The following is an 18,837-nucleotide window of genomic DNA, read 5'->3' on the forward strand; positions in this document are numbered from 1 at the left end:
CCCTAAAATGATTAACTATACACAATAAACTGACCACTTAGGGCCTGTAGTTTATATCTCTGGTATAACATACACAGAGTACACAGCTTTCTAGGATTGCTGTGTATAATAGGATGATCACCTATTATATGCAAAACAGCATGTTAAATATTACATGAGAGAGCAGAAAGAAGCAAGGTAATAAAAGATCTGACACATATTTCCAAGGTAACAGGTAACATAGGTAACAGCCCTTTTTCTGATTCCCTCCAAAGGCACTAAAGAATTAATTATAAAAGCTTATATTATTTCCAGACTAGAATTAGAATATAAAGTATTACTGTAACTACAAGGAGTAGGAAATGAAAGAATGGAAATATTTAGACATAGAAGAGAAGATAAAAAATATTTAAGACGGTAGATTTTTTTAAGAATTTCCACTCAGGATGAGACTTACATGTCCTGGCTCAAAGAGCACTGCTTCCTTTTTGTTGGCGTTAAAGTTGACATCCTAACTCCTAAAAGCAACAGAACAATAACCAAATAAATCCAATGTGTATAAAAACTGCTATATCAAAACTATGATTTATAATACTGAAACAGTTCTCAGATGGGTGATGGTCCATTAAGATAAAAAAAAAGTTGTTTTTTTTTTTTTTAAAGCAAATTACTTTGATAAAGGTTTAAAGCATGAAGGGAAAAAAAACAAAAACAAAACACTACCTCACAAAGAAAGTGAAGTCTCTCAGTAGTGTCCAACTCTTTGCGACCCCATGGACTGTAGCCTACCAGGTTCCTCCATCCATGGGATTTTCCAGGCAAGAATACTGGAGTGGGTTGCCATTTCCTTCTCCAGGAGATCTTCCCCACCCAGGGATTGAAACCGGGTCTCCGGCACTGTAGGCAGACGCTTTACCGTCTGAGCCACCAGGGAAGCCCCTCCACTAATTAAGCAGAGACAGTACAATTTAATTTAAGAAGGAACAGTACAAATTTCAAGCTGGAAAATGGTCCTACCAAAGAGGAAGGATTTTACCCCATTTCAGGACACACTTTCCCGACTTCAACAGCCTGATGAATTCATCTCAAGTTTAATCACTCTATATCCTGGGCAGCTGTCCTTCCCATAGCCCTCACCACCCGCCTCCCCCCAAATCCCAAAAGCCCTCCTGCTGTTAGATGCTCTAGCCCTAGGCTTCCAATCCACCCTGCACTTCCTTGGTATCCATTTTGCGTATTTTCTCTTCTCGTCTTTGGCTTGACGGTCTTTCCCTACAGGCTGCAGGTACAATGAAGGCAGAGACCATCTCTAACTTTTTCATCAGAAGCCAGCAAGAAAACAGGGAAGCATAATTCTCTCACATTTTATTAGCTGAGGAGCCGCTTGTTTTCTTATTTACAAAATACTCTGACCTCCTAAGGCTGCGAGTAATAAACACAATGACGCATGTTAACTCTTGAGCAGATGGTATGTTGCTCAATAAATTTTCCCTTCCCCTTCCTTTCGGATCAAGTGTATTTTTAATACACAAGCATAACTTTCAAGTTATACAGAAAGACCTGAGTCTCTGGAAATTCGTGTCGAGCTGCAGCTTTAAAGATCTTTCTGAGGCTGAATAAGGAAAGACAGGAGAGAAAAGCGACCCTGTCCCCACACGCTGTCAGGGCAAAAGGGCGAGAAAACTCAGCGTCAGAAAGATGGAAACCAGGAGACCTGGAAGCGCGTACACCAGCTCCTCGCTCTGGTCTCCAGCCTAGAACGCGCCAAGCACCGAGCAAAAAAGCTCTCTTCCTTTGACATTCATCCCCACGTTCCACAGAACCTCCTGATCCCCTGGTTCTTCCACATCACGCCTCGGCCCCACGCAGCACTTACCTGGTAGCACCTCAGACAGGCGACCTCTCCTCAGCCGAGCCCGTGGTCCCCCACTGTATTCAAATTCTCGCGCGCCAGTCCAGGCGGAAACCGCTGCGTTCCGATTCGCCGCTTCCCAGCTTCTCCAAGGGCAGGCTCGACGATTGGTTGTGCACCAGCGCTTGCCCCGCCTCTTAGGAGGTGGTCTCCAAGAGTCTCCCGCCCTTGCAAGACTGAAACCTCTCCCCTGGTGGAAACCACGTCTTCCAGAACCCGTTGGGCAGCGCCGGGCTCCTGTCGGGAGGCCTTACCTAGGTGCATTCTGGGAGTTGTAGTTTTCCGCAGAATGAAGGCGTTCTCTGGTACTGGACATATTGAGGTCACTTGCTGTAAGATTTTTTTTTTAATAGCAGCCTAAGCTTACTCCTTGGAAGGAAAGTTATGACCAACCTAGATAGCATATTCAAAAGCAGAGACATTACTTTGCCAACAAAGGTCAGTCTAGTCAAGGCTATGGTTTTTCCTGTGGTCATGTATGGATGTGAGAGTTGGACTGTGAAGAAGACTGAGCACCGAAGAATTGATGCTTTTGGACTGTGGTGTTGGAGAAGACTCTTGAGAGTCCCTTGGACTGCAAGGAGATCCAACCAGTCCATTCTGAAGGAGATCAGCCCTGGCATTTCTTTAGAAGGAATGATGCTAAAGCTGAAACTCCAGTACTTTGGCCACCTCATGTGAAGAGTTAACTCATTGGAAAAGACTCTGATGCTGGGAGGGATTGGGTGCAGGAGGAGAAGGGGACGACAGAGGATGAGATGGCTGGATGGCATCACTGACTCGATGGACGTGAGTCTGAGTGAACTCCAGGAGTTGGTGATGGACAGGGAGGCCTGGTGTGCTGCGATTCATGGGGTCGCAAAGAGTCGGACACGACTGAGCGACTAAACTGAACTGAAGATTCTCAAGTTACTTTTCACATTTGAAGCTATAATGTTGGCGATCAGTCGCTAAGTCGTATGCGACTCTTGGAACCCGATGGACTGTAGCCTGCCAGGCTCCTCTGTCCATGGGATTCTCCAGGCAAGAATACTGGAGTGGCTTGTCATTTCCTTCTGCAGGGGATCTTCCCGACCCAGGAATCCAACCCAGGTCTCCTTCATTGCAGGCAGATTCTTTACCGACTGAGCTACGGTTACTTTTTTTTTTTCCCTAGTGGTGTTAGGGGAGAAGGCAATGGCGCCCCACTCCAGTATTCTTGCCTGGAAAATCCCATGGACGGAGGAGCCTGGAAAGCTGCAGTCCGTGGGGTCGCTGAGGGTCGGACACGACTGGGCAACTTCACTTTCACGCATCGGAGAAGGAAATCGCAACCCACTCCAGTGTTCTTGCCTGGAGAATCCCATGGACCGGGGAGCCCGGTGGGCTGCCGTCTATGGGGTTGCACAGAGTCGCACACGACTGAGGTGACTTAGCAGCAGCAGCAGCAGCAGCAGTGATGTTAGGTGAAGCAATTAAAAAAATTTTTTTTTCAAGTTAAATAAAAAATTAAATCACGGCAGTAACATCGACATGCCAGGTATTCATGAATGTTTTAGTATTTTATTTCATTCACCACAGCCTATGGGATATGTACCATCATTCCCATTTTATAGAGAATAAAACTGAGGGCCTGAAAACAATTATTATTCATAGGACAGTGTAGATTCTTCCTTTGGAAAGCCCAAAAGTTCCTAAAGCACTCGTTTGTTATTAGCTACGTTATTTTGTGTACCACCTCCTAGTACACTCTCTGGCACATTTCTTAGTTCTAAAAAATTCAGTTAAGTGATGCGCTTAACTTCACATAAGAAGATAATAGAAATAATCAGGTTAAAGCGAAATGCTGATGCGAACTGAGTCAGATCATTCCCACTTTACAGCCGGAAGATGTGAGGTTCCCTCAGCCTCCTAGGTAACAGATGGCAGATCTTGGATTTAAAGGTGGAACAGTACGAGTCCAAACGCAGAGAGGCATACTGCCTCCGGTGAAACTATCTTTAATTCTGGAGTGTTCACCACGTCCTAAACCTTTTATACCTATTAACTTACTTACCCTTGGCAAAATAACCTGTTTATTAACCGCTCCATTCATACTCATTTTGCAGCTAAGTGCAGCAACCGAAAGTGCCCAACAAGTGATAGAGCTAGAATGAAAATAGTGGAGGAATTTGGGTTCATTTAAAATTTAATGAGCTTCTATACTAAGTTCCAAGTACCGTGATTAGTTCAGTGAAAGCGTAGCCGTGAAGAAGGCACAAGGTTTCTACTTTCGGGGAGCCCAGATGCGGGTGAAAAGCGACAAATGAAACCAACCTGATAGCCCACAGGGTGGAGGTTCTAAAAATAAAGCCAGGCAGTGGCATTTCTCTCTTAAGATAGTTCCCCGCATCGTTTTCCACCCACCAATGCTCCTGCCTCCATCGTCTTCCCTTTAACCCCCAAATAAATTGAGTTCCGAGGGCGCCGACACCGCCTCCTCAGCAGAATTGGAGATGGCGCCGGCGACAGGCGTTATGACGCGACCCGACGTCAGCCGGAAGTGCGTGGAGCAGTTCCGGGGAACGCGGCCTCCGCGCTTCCGGTATCCTGAGCTTCCAAGTTTGAGTACTGCTGCTGGGCGCTGTAGTTGTCCCACCGCCGCTGGCATCATGGTGTTCTACTTCACCAGTAGTAGCGGTGAGTGGTCGCCGAGACCTTCCGGGTCCCTATCTCGACTGTGGGGCTCCGAAGCCGGACCTCGAGGCCACCGCTAGCCTGGTCCTTAAGTGCCTTCTCGGCAGTGAGTGCCTCTTCCCTCGTCCTGATGGTCTCTCCACCGTGTCCGTCCCAGTCCTCCCAGTGTGCCTCCTCGTCAGTGCCTGGTTTGGGGGGAGGGAGCGTAGAGGGTCCATCCCCAGTGCTCTCTTTGCCTCCGGTCGGTTTCCCTTTTCCCTTCAGAAAGACCTGTCGCTACCTGAAATCAGGCAGTTCGTGGACTTATTCACACTACCATCGTGAAGTCTTCTCTTCCCCACCCACCCCCGTAACATTTAATCTTGCTGCTCTCTGGTAAGAAAGGAGACACCTGCCAACAACTCTGCCTTACAGAAAGGGCGCCTTACCCTTCCAGGAAAGGGTTATTGGGTTTGGATGCTACCGAAAGACTGGAGTGGCGAGACATACACTCATTGGGCAGAGTTAATGTCCCAGATTTTGAAAAGTGACATGATAGTTTCTGATTTGTCTTTGGCAGGCAAGAAAAGGGTGTGTTTAGTCCCCAGGAACTGCGGTGTCTTCGTTTCTCTACTTATATTTTTCTCTTTGCCTTAAATCAACCCCCTAGCTAGCTGCTCCTCCCCAGAGACAGCCCTCGCCTATCTTTTCCAAATGCCTTTCTTTCCTTGTTCCCACCCCAGGATTGCTTAGGTATATCTCTTGGGGGAATCCCCTTAACACAATGTATACGTTCAGCATTGCACTTAACATATGATGTTAAACTTTTGTCTGCTTGAGATAGAGTGTAAGCCCGTTGAAGGCAGGTATAGGCTCTCCTTGTTCCGCTAGCATAGTGCCTGGCTCTTAATAGGAACTCAATAAATACTTACTGAATAAATGAATGCTATTTTTTGACTTCTGGCACACTCTATTCTATTGCTACTCTCTGCCTACTTGTTAAAGGTGAAATTTAAGTGAAACTAGCAATAGTGGTTATGTGGGTTTGAACAGGGTGGCACTTGCTCTTTAGAGATGAGCAAGTTGAAGCCCAGGAAAGTTGTAACTCACAGAGCCCTCCTCTGCTACTCCGTCACACTGTCACATCTCATTTTTCTCACTAGTTTAGGCTTCCACAGTGTGCTATTAGCCATTTCTCTGTTTCCGTGGACTTAGTTTTTTCTTATCCATATTATTAAAATTACTAGAAACAAAATTCAAACTAGCCTGAAAAATCATTCTAAGTTCCTAATTGCATTTTTATCTGCTGTCTGTCCTGTTCTGCCCCTCTGTCATAATATAACAGAAGCATCTTTTTGTAGCTTCTCCACTCACAAGAGTCCTTGACAACATAGTTATCCATGCAAGTCCAACAATGGAATGACAAATATAGGCAGGGCATGTTGTTGTCCTTCTTTAGTTGCTAACTCCTGTCTGACTCTTTGAGACTCTGTGGACTGTAGCCTGCCAGGCTCTTCTTCCCAGGCAAGAATACTGGGGTCAGTTGCCATTTCCTTCTCCAGGGGATCTTCACTGACCCAGGGGTCAATGTCTCCTGCATTGCAGGCAGGTTCTTTACTGAGCCACCTGGGAAGCCCGAGGCAAGGCGTATAGGTACTAAATGTATTTTACACAGGCTACGTTATTCTCCTTAAAGCAATTCTAAATTCTTTGAGTGCCAGTCATATATATGGAGATGCCCCTAATAGAGTAGAGGGCTTCAGTTGATTTGTGGGTCATTTTTTTCTCATGGGCTTCCATTGCAGCATCAGAACTGCTTCCTGTCGGAAAAATATTTGGCCTCTTAGGTCTAATAAATCTACAATTGTGCAGCTTTTAAAATTGCAGAGTAATATAGTAGTAAAATTTTTTACATATTCCAGTATGGAAAACAATTTGAACATACAGAATCTTCAGGAAATGACTTCAGATAGATAGATAGATAAGCTTTTCAACCAACTGATGGTTTACTGCAATAAAACCCCCCTTTAAAAAAAAAAAAAGTGGGCTGGAAATCGCAGTAGAAAATTTTTGCCTTCTCTTTTAAAATTAGTATCTCTGATTAAAATCTGCTTATTCTTTCATGCTCCCATAATAGATTAAGAAAACAATAACCTTGCTGTATTTTCAGTGTCAAATTCAAGACCCTCTGATTTATGGATTCCTGCACATTAGTGCATTAAGCATGTTAAGTTCACATATGTTTTTAGTACCTTTTACCAGTGTCCTTCTCAATATAGACGGTTCTGTAAATTATGAAATTATCACAACACCTCAAAAGTTGGGTTGATTGCTACACCTGAGTCAGGAGTCTTCAAGACAACTAGTTCTCTTACTAATTACATTATTTGGGTGAGAGTTACAAGAGTACTAGAATAATTCAGTTTACTCTTCCTTTATCCCTCTAACATGGAAAGGGAAAGTTGCTCAGTCATGTCTGACTCTTTGTGACCCCGTGGACTATACAGCCCATGAAATTCTCCAGGCCAGAATACTGGAGTGGGTAGCCTTTCCCTTCTTCGGGGGATCTTCCCAACCCAGGGATTGAACCCAGGTCTCCCACATTACAAGCAGATTCTTTACCAGCTAAGCCACAAGAGAAGCCCAAGAATACTGGTAGCCTTTCCCTTCTCCAGGAGGTCTTCCCAACCCAGGAATCAAACAGGGGTCTCCTGCATTACAGGTGGATTCTTTACCAACTGAGCTATCAGGGAAGCCACGGAGGAGAGCTTAATTCAGACTTCTTACTCAGAAGTCATGCTTCTTTTTAAAAAAATTTTATTTTCTATTTTGACATTTCAGTCTTTTGGAAAAGTTACAGGAATATTAAAAGATTTCCTTTATAGCCTTCTCTCAGATTCCCCAAATTCTAACATTTTTACCACATATGCCTTATCTCCTTTTCCCTTCTTCTTTTTCCACGTTTTCCGTCTCCCTTTGCCCCACTCTGTCTCTCTGCACACACACAAACACACTCACAGGTTTTTTTTTTTTTTTCCTGAACCATCTGTAAGTTGTGTCTTACCCCTAAATACCTCAGGGTATTTTTCTTAAAATCAAGAATATTCTGTTATCAGAAGGCATTGTTCACTATCCAAATTAGGAAATTAACATTGCAGTGATACTATTACCTAGTCAGCAACTTATATCCAGTTTTCATCAGAGTCCTAGTAATGAACTTATCACAAAAGAAACCTGCAAATTAATTGTTGCATTCTGTTGTCATTCATTGCTCTCTGGAGTCTTCTGATCTGGAGCAATTGTTCAGTCTTTGTCTCTCATGACACTGTCTGTTGAAAAATTATTCTGTAGAATGCCCCTCAGTTTGGGGTTGTAGCAGTTATGTTATTAACCACCTCATTTTATAGGTCCGCCATCCATTATCTGTCATTCTCTTGGCAGAAGCTTAGCTAGCTTGCCCTGCAGAGACAGCTTTGTTTACTTCAATCATTAAAAAAAAAAAAAAAAACACCTTTTTTTCTGATTACAAAAACCATCTATATATTTTGTAAGCAAGTAGGTAAGGTCACTGTTAACAGTTAAATATATATGTATCCTTCCATAGTATAAAGAAAATGGGTGTGTGTATTAGAAACATAGGTAAGCATGTTTATATGTACAATTATTATTTTTTTTTACATATTGAATCTTACTGTTTATAGATAGCACAGAAATACTGTTCTGCTAGTTATTCACCTACTTTTTATTTTTAATGGATCCATGGCATTTTGTTTATGTGTTCTATATTCTTAATTAACGCCTGTTCAGTTTGTATGAAGAGCTTCATTGCTTGGTGAAGTGTTAATCAGTAGGGTATGTACTCTTGGTGGTGACATTATAGGATCAAAAGGGTGTACAAATATAATAGCTCCCCAAGTGAACATCTGAAACACTTTTTAGTTGTCCTGCAGTTGGTATTTGTCCAAAGCTGTGCAAAGGGCTTATCAGGATAATATAATACTTAATTATAGACAGATCTGTCAACTAGTCAATACAAACATTCTCTCCTTTCAGACTTCTCTCAACTACTTCCAAGTACTTAGGGATGGTAGTCATCATAACTGCTCACTAAAGGAATTGGGAGTCTTCTGTTCCCAAGAAGGGCAACTATGCTTGATCATTTAAGGAGCTTTTCATTTGGAAAGTACAGGCAACCCTGAATTTACGAATCTACAAATGAAAGAGTTCAGAGGTCCACTTAATAGAGTAGTTCCAGCTCTGGAGCGACAACTAGCAGACCACCTAGCCCAACCTTAACACCTGTCAGCCAGGCTTTGTAGACAGAGACCCAGTGGCTGTTAATTCAGGAGTCTAGATCCAAATGGGGTCTAACAGATTTTGGTAGACTAGCTCAGAAACTCAGGACCCCGTTAGGATTTCAAAACCTAACTGATGGCAGATGGAGGAGCCCACAGCAAAACACACTAGCTCAGGAAAGCCAATGTCATTTCTAAGGTAAGCCATACCCGGAATATCCAGTTTGATTTAGGGTAGGAGTTAACACTGATTTCACATTAGAAATCACTATAAAAAGAGATCTTTAAAAAAAAAAAAAAACCAATCCCCAGAGATTTGGATTTGGTTGGTCTTAAGTGGAGCTGGAGCAAAATTAGGTGATTCTATAAACAGGGTTCAGTGTCACTGATGAGAAGAAGCTTGAGAGCCATGTTGCCCCTGAATGTGGTAGGGAGCCAGGTATGATTTGCAGCACCCCTGGAATGCAACTAAATCAAATCATGGAAGATAAACCTTACCTAAGTATTGGAACCTATTTTTAAATGGTTGAGGTGATGAGTTTGGGTGGTTTTTTGGGAAAAAAAAAAAAGTACATATATATATATATATATTTTTTGAAGAAAGCAAAAGTAGATGATGGAACTAGAATTGCATTGTGCTACCTCCCTGAGAAAGTAGGAAAGCAGCCATTTTTAAGAGGATTGGTCAACGTTTTACAGATTGTCAGTATTTTAGACTTTGTGAGCCACATACGGTCTCTCTAGCTTATTCTTCTTCATTTTGCTTCTTTCAACCCTTTAAAAATGTAAGAATCATTATGAGCTCAAGGGCTGTCCAAAAACAAGGCTGGATTTGGCCTACCAGCCATGTTTTGCCAACCCATCATAAGCATTTGTCCCTTGTTTTTCCCACCAAATAGGTGTGTCTGTAATGATGTTATCTAACTATGTCTTATTTTTGTTTTGTCTTAGTTAACTCGTCTGCTTACACTATTTACATGGGAAAGGATAAATATGAAAGTAAGTTTTCAAAAGCATTTGATTTTAAAATTTCCAGCAGGTAAGTGTTAATTGCCTATTCTCTCCATGGTTTGTTGGATGAGTTTTTAGTTAACTACTATAACCCATTAGAAGGAATTCCAAATGATTAATTTTCTTATAATGTAGTTGTATCAAGTGATAATTGAGAGAATTAGACCATTTGTTGCTGATTAGGAACTTACATAGTTTTGTGGTATCATTTGATTTATGGGTGATAGGAATCAGAAGTTAACCTTTGCTAGTTTTCATCAAATAAAAATAATCTGTGGCTTAGACTTTTGCAAAGATCCTTTTCTGTACATTTTTACCTCATTTGAGAAACATATCTTGGTTTTTTTGAGGCAGAAGATGGTTCTTTTTGAGTTGAAATGTGAACAGTGTTTTGAAGCTTTCTTGACCACTCTCACACATATATCTATATCTTTTTATCACACAGACACATCTATCACATAAAATGTATATAACATTATAATTATGATGATGTGGTAGTTATATAACAATATAATTATAAATCAGATCTATACAACTGTTTTGAACTCTGCTATAATCATAAGCAGACTCAGTGTAAGCAAGACTATCACATCCTAGCCAAGAGAAAAAAACCGTATAGCATAACTCATTTTTAAACAGTTTTTCCTTATAATGAATTTATGCCATTGACTCTGGGTGTGACTTAATGGAAAAGCAGTGTGCAGTGTATTAAAACTTGAGTTTTATATTTCTCCTTGTAATCCATGAATGTCCTGGGTAAATTTTCTCATAGCATCCTCCTGATGAACGTAACTAAGGATGCTGCTGATACCTCCCTGTATTACACTGAGCAATAAGGCACAGGTATATCTCCCGGAGTTTGCTGAAACTCATGTTCATTGAGTCGGTGATGCCATCCAACCATCTCATCCTCTGTTGCCCTCTTCTCCTCCTGCCCTCAAGCTTTCCCAGCATCAGGGTCTTTTCTGATAAGTTGACTCTTCACATCAGGTGGCCAGTGTATTGGAGCTTCAGCTTCAGCATCTGTCCTTCCAACAATTATTCAGGGTTGATTTCCTTTAGAATTGACTGGTTTGATCTCCTTGCAGTCCAAGGGACTCTGCAAGAGTCTTGTCCAGCACCACAGTTTGAAAGCATCGATTCTTCCGCACTCAGCCTTTATGGTCCAAGTCTCACATCTGTATGTGACTACTGGAAAAACCCTAGCTTTGATTATACAGACCTTTATTGGCAAAGTAATGTGTCTGCTTTTTAATATGCTAAGTTTGTCATAGTTTTTCTTCCAAGGAGCAAGCATCTTTTAATTTCATGACGGCAGTCACTGTCCACAGTGATTTTGGAGTCCAAGAAAATAATATCTGTTACTGTTTCCACCTTTTCCCCATCTGTTTGCCATGAAGGGGTGGGACCAGAATAGGGGTCAGTTTTTCTGTGAACCTAAAACTGCTCTGAAAAATAAAGTCTGTTAAACAAAAGCAATGCAAAATGAGATAATATTAACAGCAGACATACAGAGAGTAAATGTGATCAGGGAGAGCCAAGAAGGCTTCTTAGAGGAGTGGGTTAAAGTGGACTGGCTAGATTGTGGAATCCTTTAAACCTCAGTTGTAGGAATTTCTTTCTATAGATATAAATCTAGATACAGAGTTTACACCTCCGGATGTAAATTTAGATTCTACCCGGACCCCATTGGAGTGGTATTTCACTGTTGTTAAAGTATATGTAGGAAAAAAACCTGTCGTGTAGGACATTTTTTCCCCAGGTACTTTTAGAGTCACGCACTCTCCTAGTCTGCTGTTAAAATGGTATCACGTTTTTCAGGTGCTATGTTCTCTACGGTGCCTAGCACATCACATTTACTTCTAATAGTCTTGCTGACTTCTGACAAAGGACTGGATGGAACAAAAAGGAATTTTAAGTTGGACAGTTTTCTTTCAGTAAAAAAAGCTTTCTGATGTGTTCTTTATTAGCCAGCAGGTGTCACCAGGGAGCCAGACATTGCCCAAATGAAAAGAAGTTTTTATAATTTCCTTTTTCTCATCTTTCTGATTATTTGTTGGAGGTTTGCTCAACTTTTTACTTGCACTTATAGAAAAGTCTTCAGAAAACTCAAGGTGTATGCATTTGCTTAAAGTGCCCTCATCCGAGAGGGTACTCTAGCATCTTTTTGCTTTTCTGGACAATAAATACCTCATTCAAGTTAGGTAGATTATACTTGAGTACATTTTAAATCATCATATGTGAATCACTTTGTTTACCTTTTTTTATCTTTTTATCTAATATCAATACCAAGTAATGCTTCTGTATTAAACACAGTTAGTTACTAATTATTGATATGATTCACTGGAGGTATATATTGAAATAAAATATACACACATGGGAATTCCCTGCCAGTCCATTGGTTAGGTCTCTGCACTTTCTGCTGTGGCCCAGGGTTCAATCCCTGGTTGGGGAACTGAGATCCCACAAGCCATGTGGTATGGCTAAAAAAAAAAAAAAAAGCATACAGTTTAAACAAATACTTCACCTTTGTTCACTTCACCTTTTGAACAAATGCTTCATGATTGTAATTGTTCAATTGTAAAACCTGTTAAAAGTGTTTTTAAAAAAAGAAGGTTAAGTGAAATATGCTAAAGTTTACTGTAAGTTGGGAAGGGAAAAAAATACCAGTCTTTTCCACAAAACTTTTTCTCTCTCTTAATGAAGAAAAGAGTAATTCAAAAAGGCTTTGATGATGGAAAATTAAAAAAAATTTTTTTGAACAGTTTTTGTTTTATTTAAAAATTATTTATTTTTTATTGAAGTATAGTTGATTTAAAATACTACTTAAGGGAATTCCCTAGCAGTCCAGGGTTAGGACTCAGCACTTTCATTGCCAGAGCCTGGGTTCAGTCGCTGGTTGGGGAACTAAGATCCTGAAAGCTGTATGGCATAGCCAAAAAAAAAAAGAACCAAAGAATAATTTTAAAACTGAATTAAAATTTTAAAAATAAATATTATATTAGTTTCATATGTACAACATAGTGATTAGGTATTTTTATAGATTGTACTCCATTTAAAGTTCTTACAAAGTAATAAAATTTAAAGTTATTACAGCTATATTTCTCTGTGCTGAACAGTATATCTTGTTGCTTATTTGTTTTTTCTTTGTTCTCTTCTGTCTCTGCAGATGAAGATCTGATAAAGTATGGCTGGCCTGAAGATATTTGGTAGGTAACAAATTTTGGTTCTGCTGTTTACAGATCGTTATTTACTTTCTGAGACTTGGCCAACCACCTGACTCCTGTGATTAAAACTACAACTCATGGTTTGCCATTTGTTTATGACTGTTCAGTGGTAAAAAGCTGACCACCAGCTCCCTTCACTTATAAGTACCACGTTAACTGGGAAGGAGGCCTCAGAGATGGACCTCAGGCCTGACTGAAAAGGTCTTCAGAACATAGGCTTACTTTTACTGCCTGTGTGTCTCCTCAGAGTAGGTGGCTGAGACCGCCACACTGAAGCCCCAGAGATCTCCAGATCTGTCACGCAAGAGATAAGAATGATTATATATGTTATGTAGTTACCTGCTGTAAGGTTTGGGGCAGACATACCTGCAGAGAAATGATTACATATTCAGATGCACTATGAGAGGCAATTCACAACAGCCTTTTACCTGACATTAAAAGAAAAAAAGTAAGTGGAAGAGAAATGTCCAACATTCAGCCTACATCTCCCGGAGTGCACTTACTGAACTGGTGTCTACAGATGCCTGATACCCATTTCAACACTCTGAATATTAATAATCTTGAGATTTAATGTCTTGTTGGAAGTGATTGACTAGTACTTCCAGAAGCTATTTGAGGTCTGATGTGAGCTGGCATAGCCCTAAATTTCAAGACCTGTTCCAGTTCATAAACCATTAATCCTGGAAACATTCTGAGGCATACAAAAAATGAATGAGTTAATCTGCATTCCAGGGCAGATTTTCAACCTGGGTCACCTTGACGTAGACTCTGGAACTGAACCTCTGGGAATGTCAACATCTGAGTTTATACTAGGAAACCTCCTATAGTGCTTGGAAGCAAAGAATTTTTCTAGGATTAAATGAGAATGGAACTAAACTCATTTTTTAAAGTCTTTATTGAATTTGTTGAAATATGGCTTCTGTTTTATGTTTCTGTTTTTTTTGGCCGTGAGGCATGTGGGATCTCAGCTCCCCAACCAGGAATCAAACCTGCACCCCCTGTATTGGAAGTGCAGAGTCTTACCACAGAAGTCCACCATGGAAGTCCCTAAATTCTTTTTAAACAAAGGAAAATAGAAAAAGTGTGTGTTTACTGTCTCCAGACTCCCTGCTACTGCTACTGCTAAGTCACTTCAGTCGTGTCTGACTCTGTGCGACCCCATAGACGGCAGCCCACCAGGCTCCCCTGTCCCTGGGATTCTCCAGGCAAGAAAGAGTAATATATCCAGAGACCCCACTTGAAGAAGTAAAATTACCCAACTTTGGGTGCTCTGCATCTCTACAGTCTCAGGTCAGGGATGCTCATATATTCAAGTTTCTAGTCTCTGTATTCAGTGATTAAGCAGGGAGAGGAAAGTAAGCGGAAGAGAGAACTAGGGAACTAGTGGGCATAATTTAAACTTGGAGTGAGCATTTGGGACGTTTGTTAAGGAAGCTTGCTCCAAATCGTTTACAGAGCTGACGTTTTTGTTTGTTTTACACTTCAACCAAAGCCCTGAATATCTGTACATTTCCCCTGTGCTTTGTAGAGGTGTACCTATAAGCCTGAAGTTCAGGTAGATCAGCAGTGGTATTGCTGTGTGTGTTTTAGTACTTTGCCTGCCTGTGTATGAACCCAGTATATATATATGTTGAACTATATGTGTATTTCTACTGACAAAATTCCACATCAGGGACCTGTAAGGGAAGTGAGAATACAGTCAAGCTACTATGGGTATGTAGAAAAGAGTTGTTGTAAATAGAGAACTTTAAATTGGAATGGGAGAAGTTTTCTCAATTGAGCTTGCTTATGAATGGGGTATTTTTCTAACATCCTAAAACAGGGTAGTAAGATATAATTTCTAGATTTTCAAGAAGCTTATTTTCTGGCTGGACAGTGCCGAGCAGAAGAAAATCAGTAGGAATCTCTTACATGAGAATGCAAATGAATAAATGAACCTGAAGAAGGAAAATAAACCAAGATGTTATGTTCATTTCTGGCTGTCAGTATTTGTGAGGAGTAAAAGCTAGAGTCATCATAGACTGCCAAAAAATGTGTAAAACTGTTTTGTATTCAAAGTCACTAGCAAGATGCTTCACCTTTTTGAAGAGGGCATTACAAACAGCATAATCTTGACCTTTAAATAGAATCACACTGTCTACATCTTGGAGTGGGTATAAATGTGTAACCATTTTCAGTTCTAAAAAATTCTTTAATGCTAATAAATTATCTAGAGAAATATATAATGGGCTGTGATGTTGTTCCCTTAAAATTTTATTGAACATTCTTCAGTCTTGAAAGGACTAAGGAAGAGAAGACTGAAGTTAACAGAATCAGGAGTGACAGCTGTGTGTTACCATTGTTTGCTAGCATTCTGAAGTCATCTTTGGGTGTTGGGAAGAGAGATCCACCTCATTTGGTGATTTCTAAAGGTGAATAACTTAAAATCCCCAAATGTTGGGTTATGTGAAAAAAGGACATTTTAAAAAGATTTAATTAAATTAATGAAAGATAGAACCTTAATGAAAGGTAAATGCAGGACTTTGGGAGTAAGAGGGCTTTCTAATACTTTTAGGACAACATCATAAAGGGCAATCACCATGCTTTCCCAGGAATTGAGTATTAGTGTCATTGTTAGATGTAAGGCTAAATGAATTGGGTTTTGGAGTTTTTTTAGTTTTGTTTTTTCTTTTAAAATTAATTTTTACTGGAGTATAGTTGCTGGATGAATTGCTAGTCTGACCCCTAAAGGGTCCACTTACTGCTTCAGTCCTTACTTGACTCTTCTGTCTCTGATTGACATCCTCTTTGGATTGTTTTGCCATTGCTTGAAACTCAGGATATCCCAAACCAGACCTGTCATCTTTCCCAGCCGGCTCCCTCTGCAGCTGTAAGATGTGTCTGTCAGTGGTCCTACAGCTTTCCCAGGCTTGCAGCCCTGGAGTCTTGATGACTTCTTTCATTCCCTTCTCTTCCCTCCTAAAATTCCTTTCCCATGTTTGTATACATCCCATGCTTCAGCCTGGGACCCTCCAAATCTCAGTTCACCAGTGAATCCTTGGGTCACTGATAGCTCTTTCTCACTTGGTCACTGATAGCTCCTTCTCACCTGAAAAATCACACTTCCTGGGCATTTAATGTTCATCACCTCCTGTACTCATTTTGGCACTTAGTCTTGCACAGCTGCAGAACTCTCCATGTTTTTCTCACCTCTCCCAGTTGAAAGTGAGCCCTTTGGAGGTGGTTGGCTGTGTTTTCTGCTCACCATGGTGCTCAGCATGCAGTAGGCAACTGAATTCACATTTTTGGCCTGAAGTGCTTTCAACGCAGGTGGCATGAGGAGATGGATATTCTTGTACCTCTTGCTAAAAGTGGTTTTCATTCTTTGTAGGTTTCATGTGGACAAACTCTCTTCGGCTCATGTGTACCTTCGATTGCATAAGGTAACTGGATTTAAACATGGATTCAAAATTTTTTTCTTTAGTGATGAGCATCCTGTCTTGTCCTCTGTCCTTTTTTTTTTTGAAAATAAATTGCTTAGAATAATAAATATGTACAAAAGTCTACAAATTAGCTGATGAAGAGATGTCTTCCCCTCACCTAGGAAATCACTAAGGGCAAATCTGGTAACTTGAGGTTTGGAAGGGGAGCACAGCACACGTTTTCCAGCTAGAAGCACTGTCTTGTCCCGCCAGCTGAGGTGTGCTGTGTGTCACCTCTGCTCTCTCCCTGTCATTTCAGTTGACACTCCCGGACTTCCTGTCTTCTTCTGGGGAGATCACATTGTGGTTCCTCTTTCTTAGACTGGTGATTCTCCTGTCTCACCAAGGGCACATGTACCTGTTACCCGGGGCTTCTTCAGGAGGTTTAAAACAGCATTATCATAGTAAAGGGAAAAGATTCCATGTTCCCTAGTCACATAAAACTGTTTTTCTAATCTGTCTTTATATCCATGTATTTTGTATAGTTGAATCATAGGGTATAGATAATTGTTATGTGGAGTTGGTGATGGACAGGGAGGCCTGGCATGCTGTGATTCATGGGGTCACAAAGAGTCGGACACGACTGAGTGACTGAACTAAACTGAACTGATATTTATTTTGGGATGATTTTAGATTTATAGAAAAGTCGCAGAGGTAGTACGAGTTCCTGTACACGCCATGCCCAGTTTTCCCCACTGCTAACATCTTACATTACCATGGTAGGTTTGTCAGAACTACGGAGCCACGGGTGCAGCACTGGTCACTAACCTCTGGGCTCTGCTTCGATTTCTACAGTTTTTCCATTAACGTGCTTTTTCTGTTCCAGTATCTGGCCCAGGATCCCACACTACATTTTAGTTGTCGCATCTGCCTAGTCTCTGGTCTGTGACAGCTTCTTACTCTTTCTCTTTTTGTCATGACCTTGACAGTTTGAGAAATACCGCTCAGGTAGTTTATGGAATGGCACTCAGTATGGGTTTTTCTCATGACTAGACTGGAGTTACGGGTTTAGGGAAAAAGTAGCACAGAGGTGGAGTGCTCTTATCCCATCATGTCAGGGGTATGTCTATTCACAGGACTTAGCACTAATGTTGTTAACCTTGGTCTTCTAGCCAGGGTAATGGTTGCCGGGTTTTTCCACCAGAGAGTTGTATTTCTCCCCATTTTCATACTTCATTATTTGGAAGCAAGCCATAAGTCCATCCTGTACTCAAGCAGGGAGAGAATAGAACTAAGTCCCACGTCCTAGAGTAGGGAGTATTTGCATGTATTGTTTGGAATTCTTCTGTAAAGATTCGTCTCTTCTCCCCCATGTATTTAATGTATTCATTTACTTATATCAGTATGGACTGTGGCATTTTATGGCTAAAATCGTCCCTGCTTTTTGACTCTTCCACCTCAGCTCCTGTGTTCCTCTGACATGCTCCTGTCGTTTTGGTTTTAGAGTCCTTCCTTACTTTCTGACTTTCCTAGATGCTCCAGGCTCATGTATTTTCCCTGCTCCAGCCCTAGAATCAGCCATTTCTCCAAAGAACCTTGGTTCCTTTTATTGAGAAATGGTATTTAGAAACCAAGACCTGGACTCTGGGAGTGCTCATTGCTACTGGAGTGTCATTGCTTCTAGGCCCTCTCATGTGACAGAGCTAGGAAATATGTGTATATATATATATTAATGGCAACCCACTCCAGTGTTCTTGCCTGGAGAATCCCAGGGACGGGGGAGCCTGGTAGGTTGCCGTCTATGGGGTTGCACAGAGTCGGACATGACTGAAGCGACTTAGCAGCAGCATATATATTAACCCATGTTAGTAATTTGTGTAAATAATTGTTTCTGTACCTACAGTAAGCGAAACATGAGCTCCTACTGATGTCTCTGGTGAATCCATTACTGTGGGGGCCTTTCTCACCTTCCTTCCTTGCTCATCTGTTATTACTTCATTCTTAGACAATGGGAAAGGAGACCTGGCTCCCACCATCATTTGCTTATTTGAATCCAGTCTATGTGGAAGTGGTTTCAGATTTGGTGACCTGTATACCCATAAGAAACAACTTTGGCAACTAGAGTACAGTGTTTATGTGCAATTATTTTTGGTTCTGCCTTACGGTTTCCATTCAAAATGCTGTTTTTCAAAGTTACTTGTAAGCTGCTTTCTCTGCGATGCCTTGCAGTGACATTTGTTGTGCACTTAGATTCTCTCGTCTCAGTCTGCATTCCTCCTTGGCATCCCCTCGTTGATTGTATTACGTGACCATGTTATTTTTATATTTATTGTTTTGACTGGCTGCTTCGAGTTGACAGTATGCCACAGTTAATTTGA

The 18,837-nt window shown here is 41.1% G+C and overlaps 2 protein-coding genes across 5 annotated transcripts in view; one reads left to right on the top strand and one right to left on the bottom strand.

Annotated features, from left to right (window-relative positions):
• ESCO2 (establishment of sister chromatid cohesion N-acetyltransferase 2) overlaps positions 1 to 2,554 on the bottom strand; it is a 28,211-nt gene extending 25,657 nt beyond the window's left edge. Inside the window, exons 1-2 of one of the 2 annotated variants that reach the window (XM_061425067.1) lie at positions 1,856 to 2,554; positions 437 to 497 (exon numbers count right to left, since the gene is read on the bottom strand). In XM_061425067.1, coding sequence (XP_061281051.1) covers positions 437 to 489 — 53 coding nt within the window. In that variant the 5' untranslated portion in view covers positions 490 to 497; positions 1,856 to 2,554. The remainder of the gene's footprint in view (positions 1 to 436; positions 498 to 1,855) is intronic. The other variant, XM_061425068.1, reaches the window with a different exon arrangement.
• A 1,859-nt stretch (positions 2,555 to 4,413) lies between these two features.
• CCDC25 (coiled-coil domain containing 25) overlaps positions 4,414 to 18,837 on the top strand; it is a 33,230-nt gene continuing 18,806 nt past the window's right edge. The window contains exons 1-4 of one of the 3 annotated variants that reach the window (XM_061425071.1): positions 4,414 to 4,549; positions 9,772 to 9,819; positions 13,001 to 13,040; positions 16,429 to 16,480. In XM_061425071.1, the coding sequence (XP_061281055.1) occupies positions 4,522 to 4,549; positions 9,772 to 9,819; positions 13,001 to 13,040; positions 16,429 to 16,480 (168 nt within the window). In that variant the 5' untranslated portion in view covers positions 4,414 to 4,521. Of the gene's footprint in view, positions 4,550 to 9,771; positions 9,820 to 13,000; positions 13,041 to 16,428; positions 16,481 to 18,837 lie in introns of those variants that run through there. The other 2 variants (XM_061425069.1, XM_061425070.1) reach the window with 2 other exon arrangements.

This window comes from Bos javanicus, chromosome 8 (genome assembly GCF_032452875.1).
Source record: "Bos javanicus breed banteng chromosome 8, ARS-OSU_banteng_1.0, whole genome shotgun sequence".
Taxonomy (NCBI): Eukaryota; Metazoa; Chordata; class Mammalia; order Artiodactyla; family Bovidae; genus Bos; species Bos javanicus.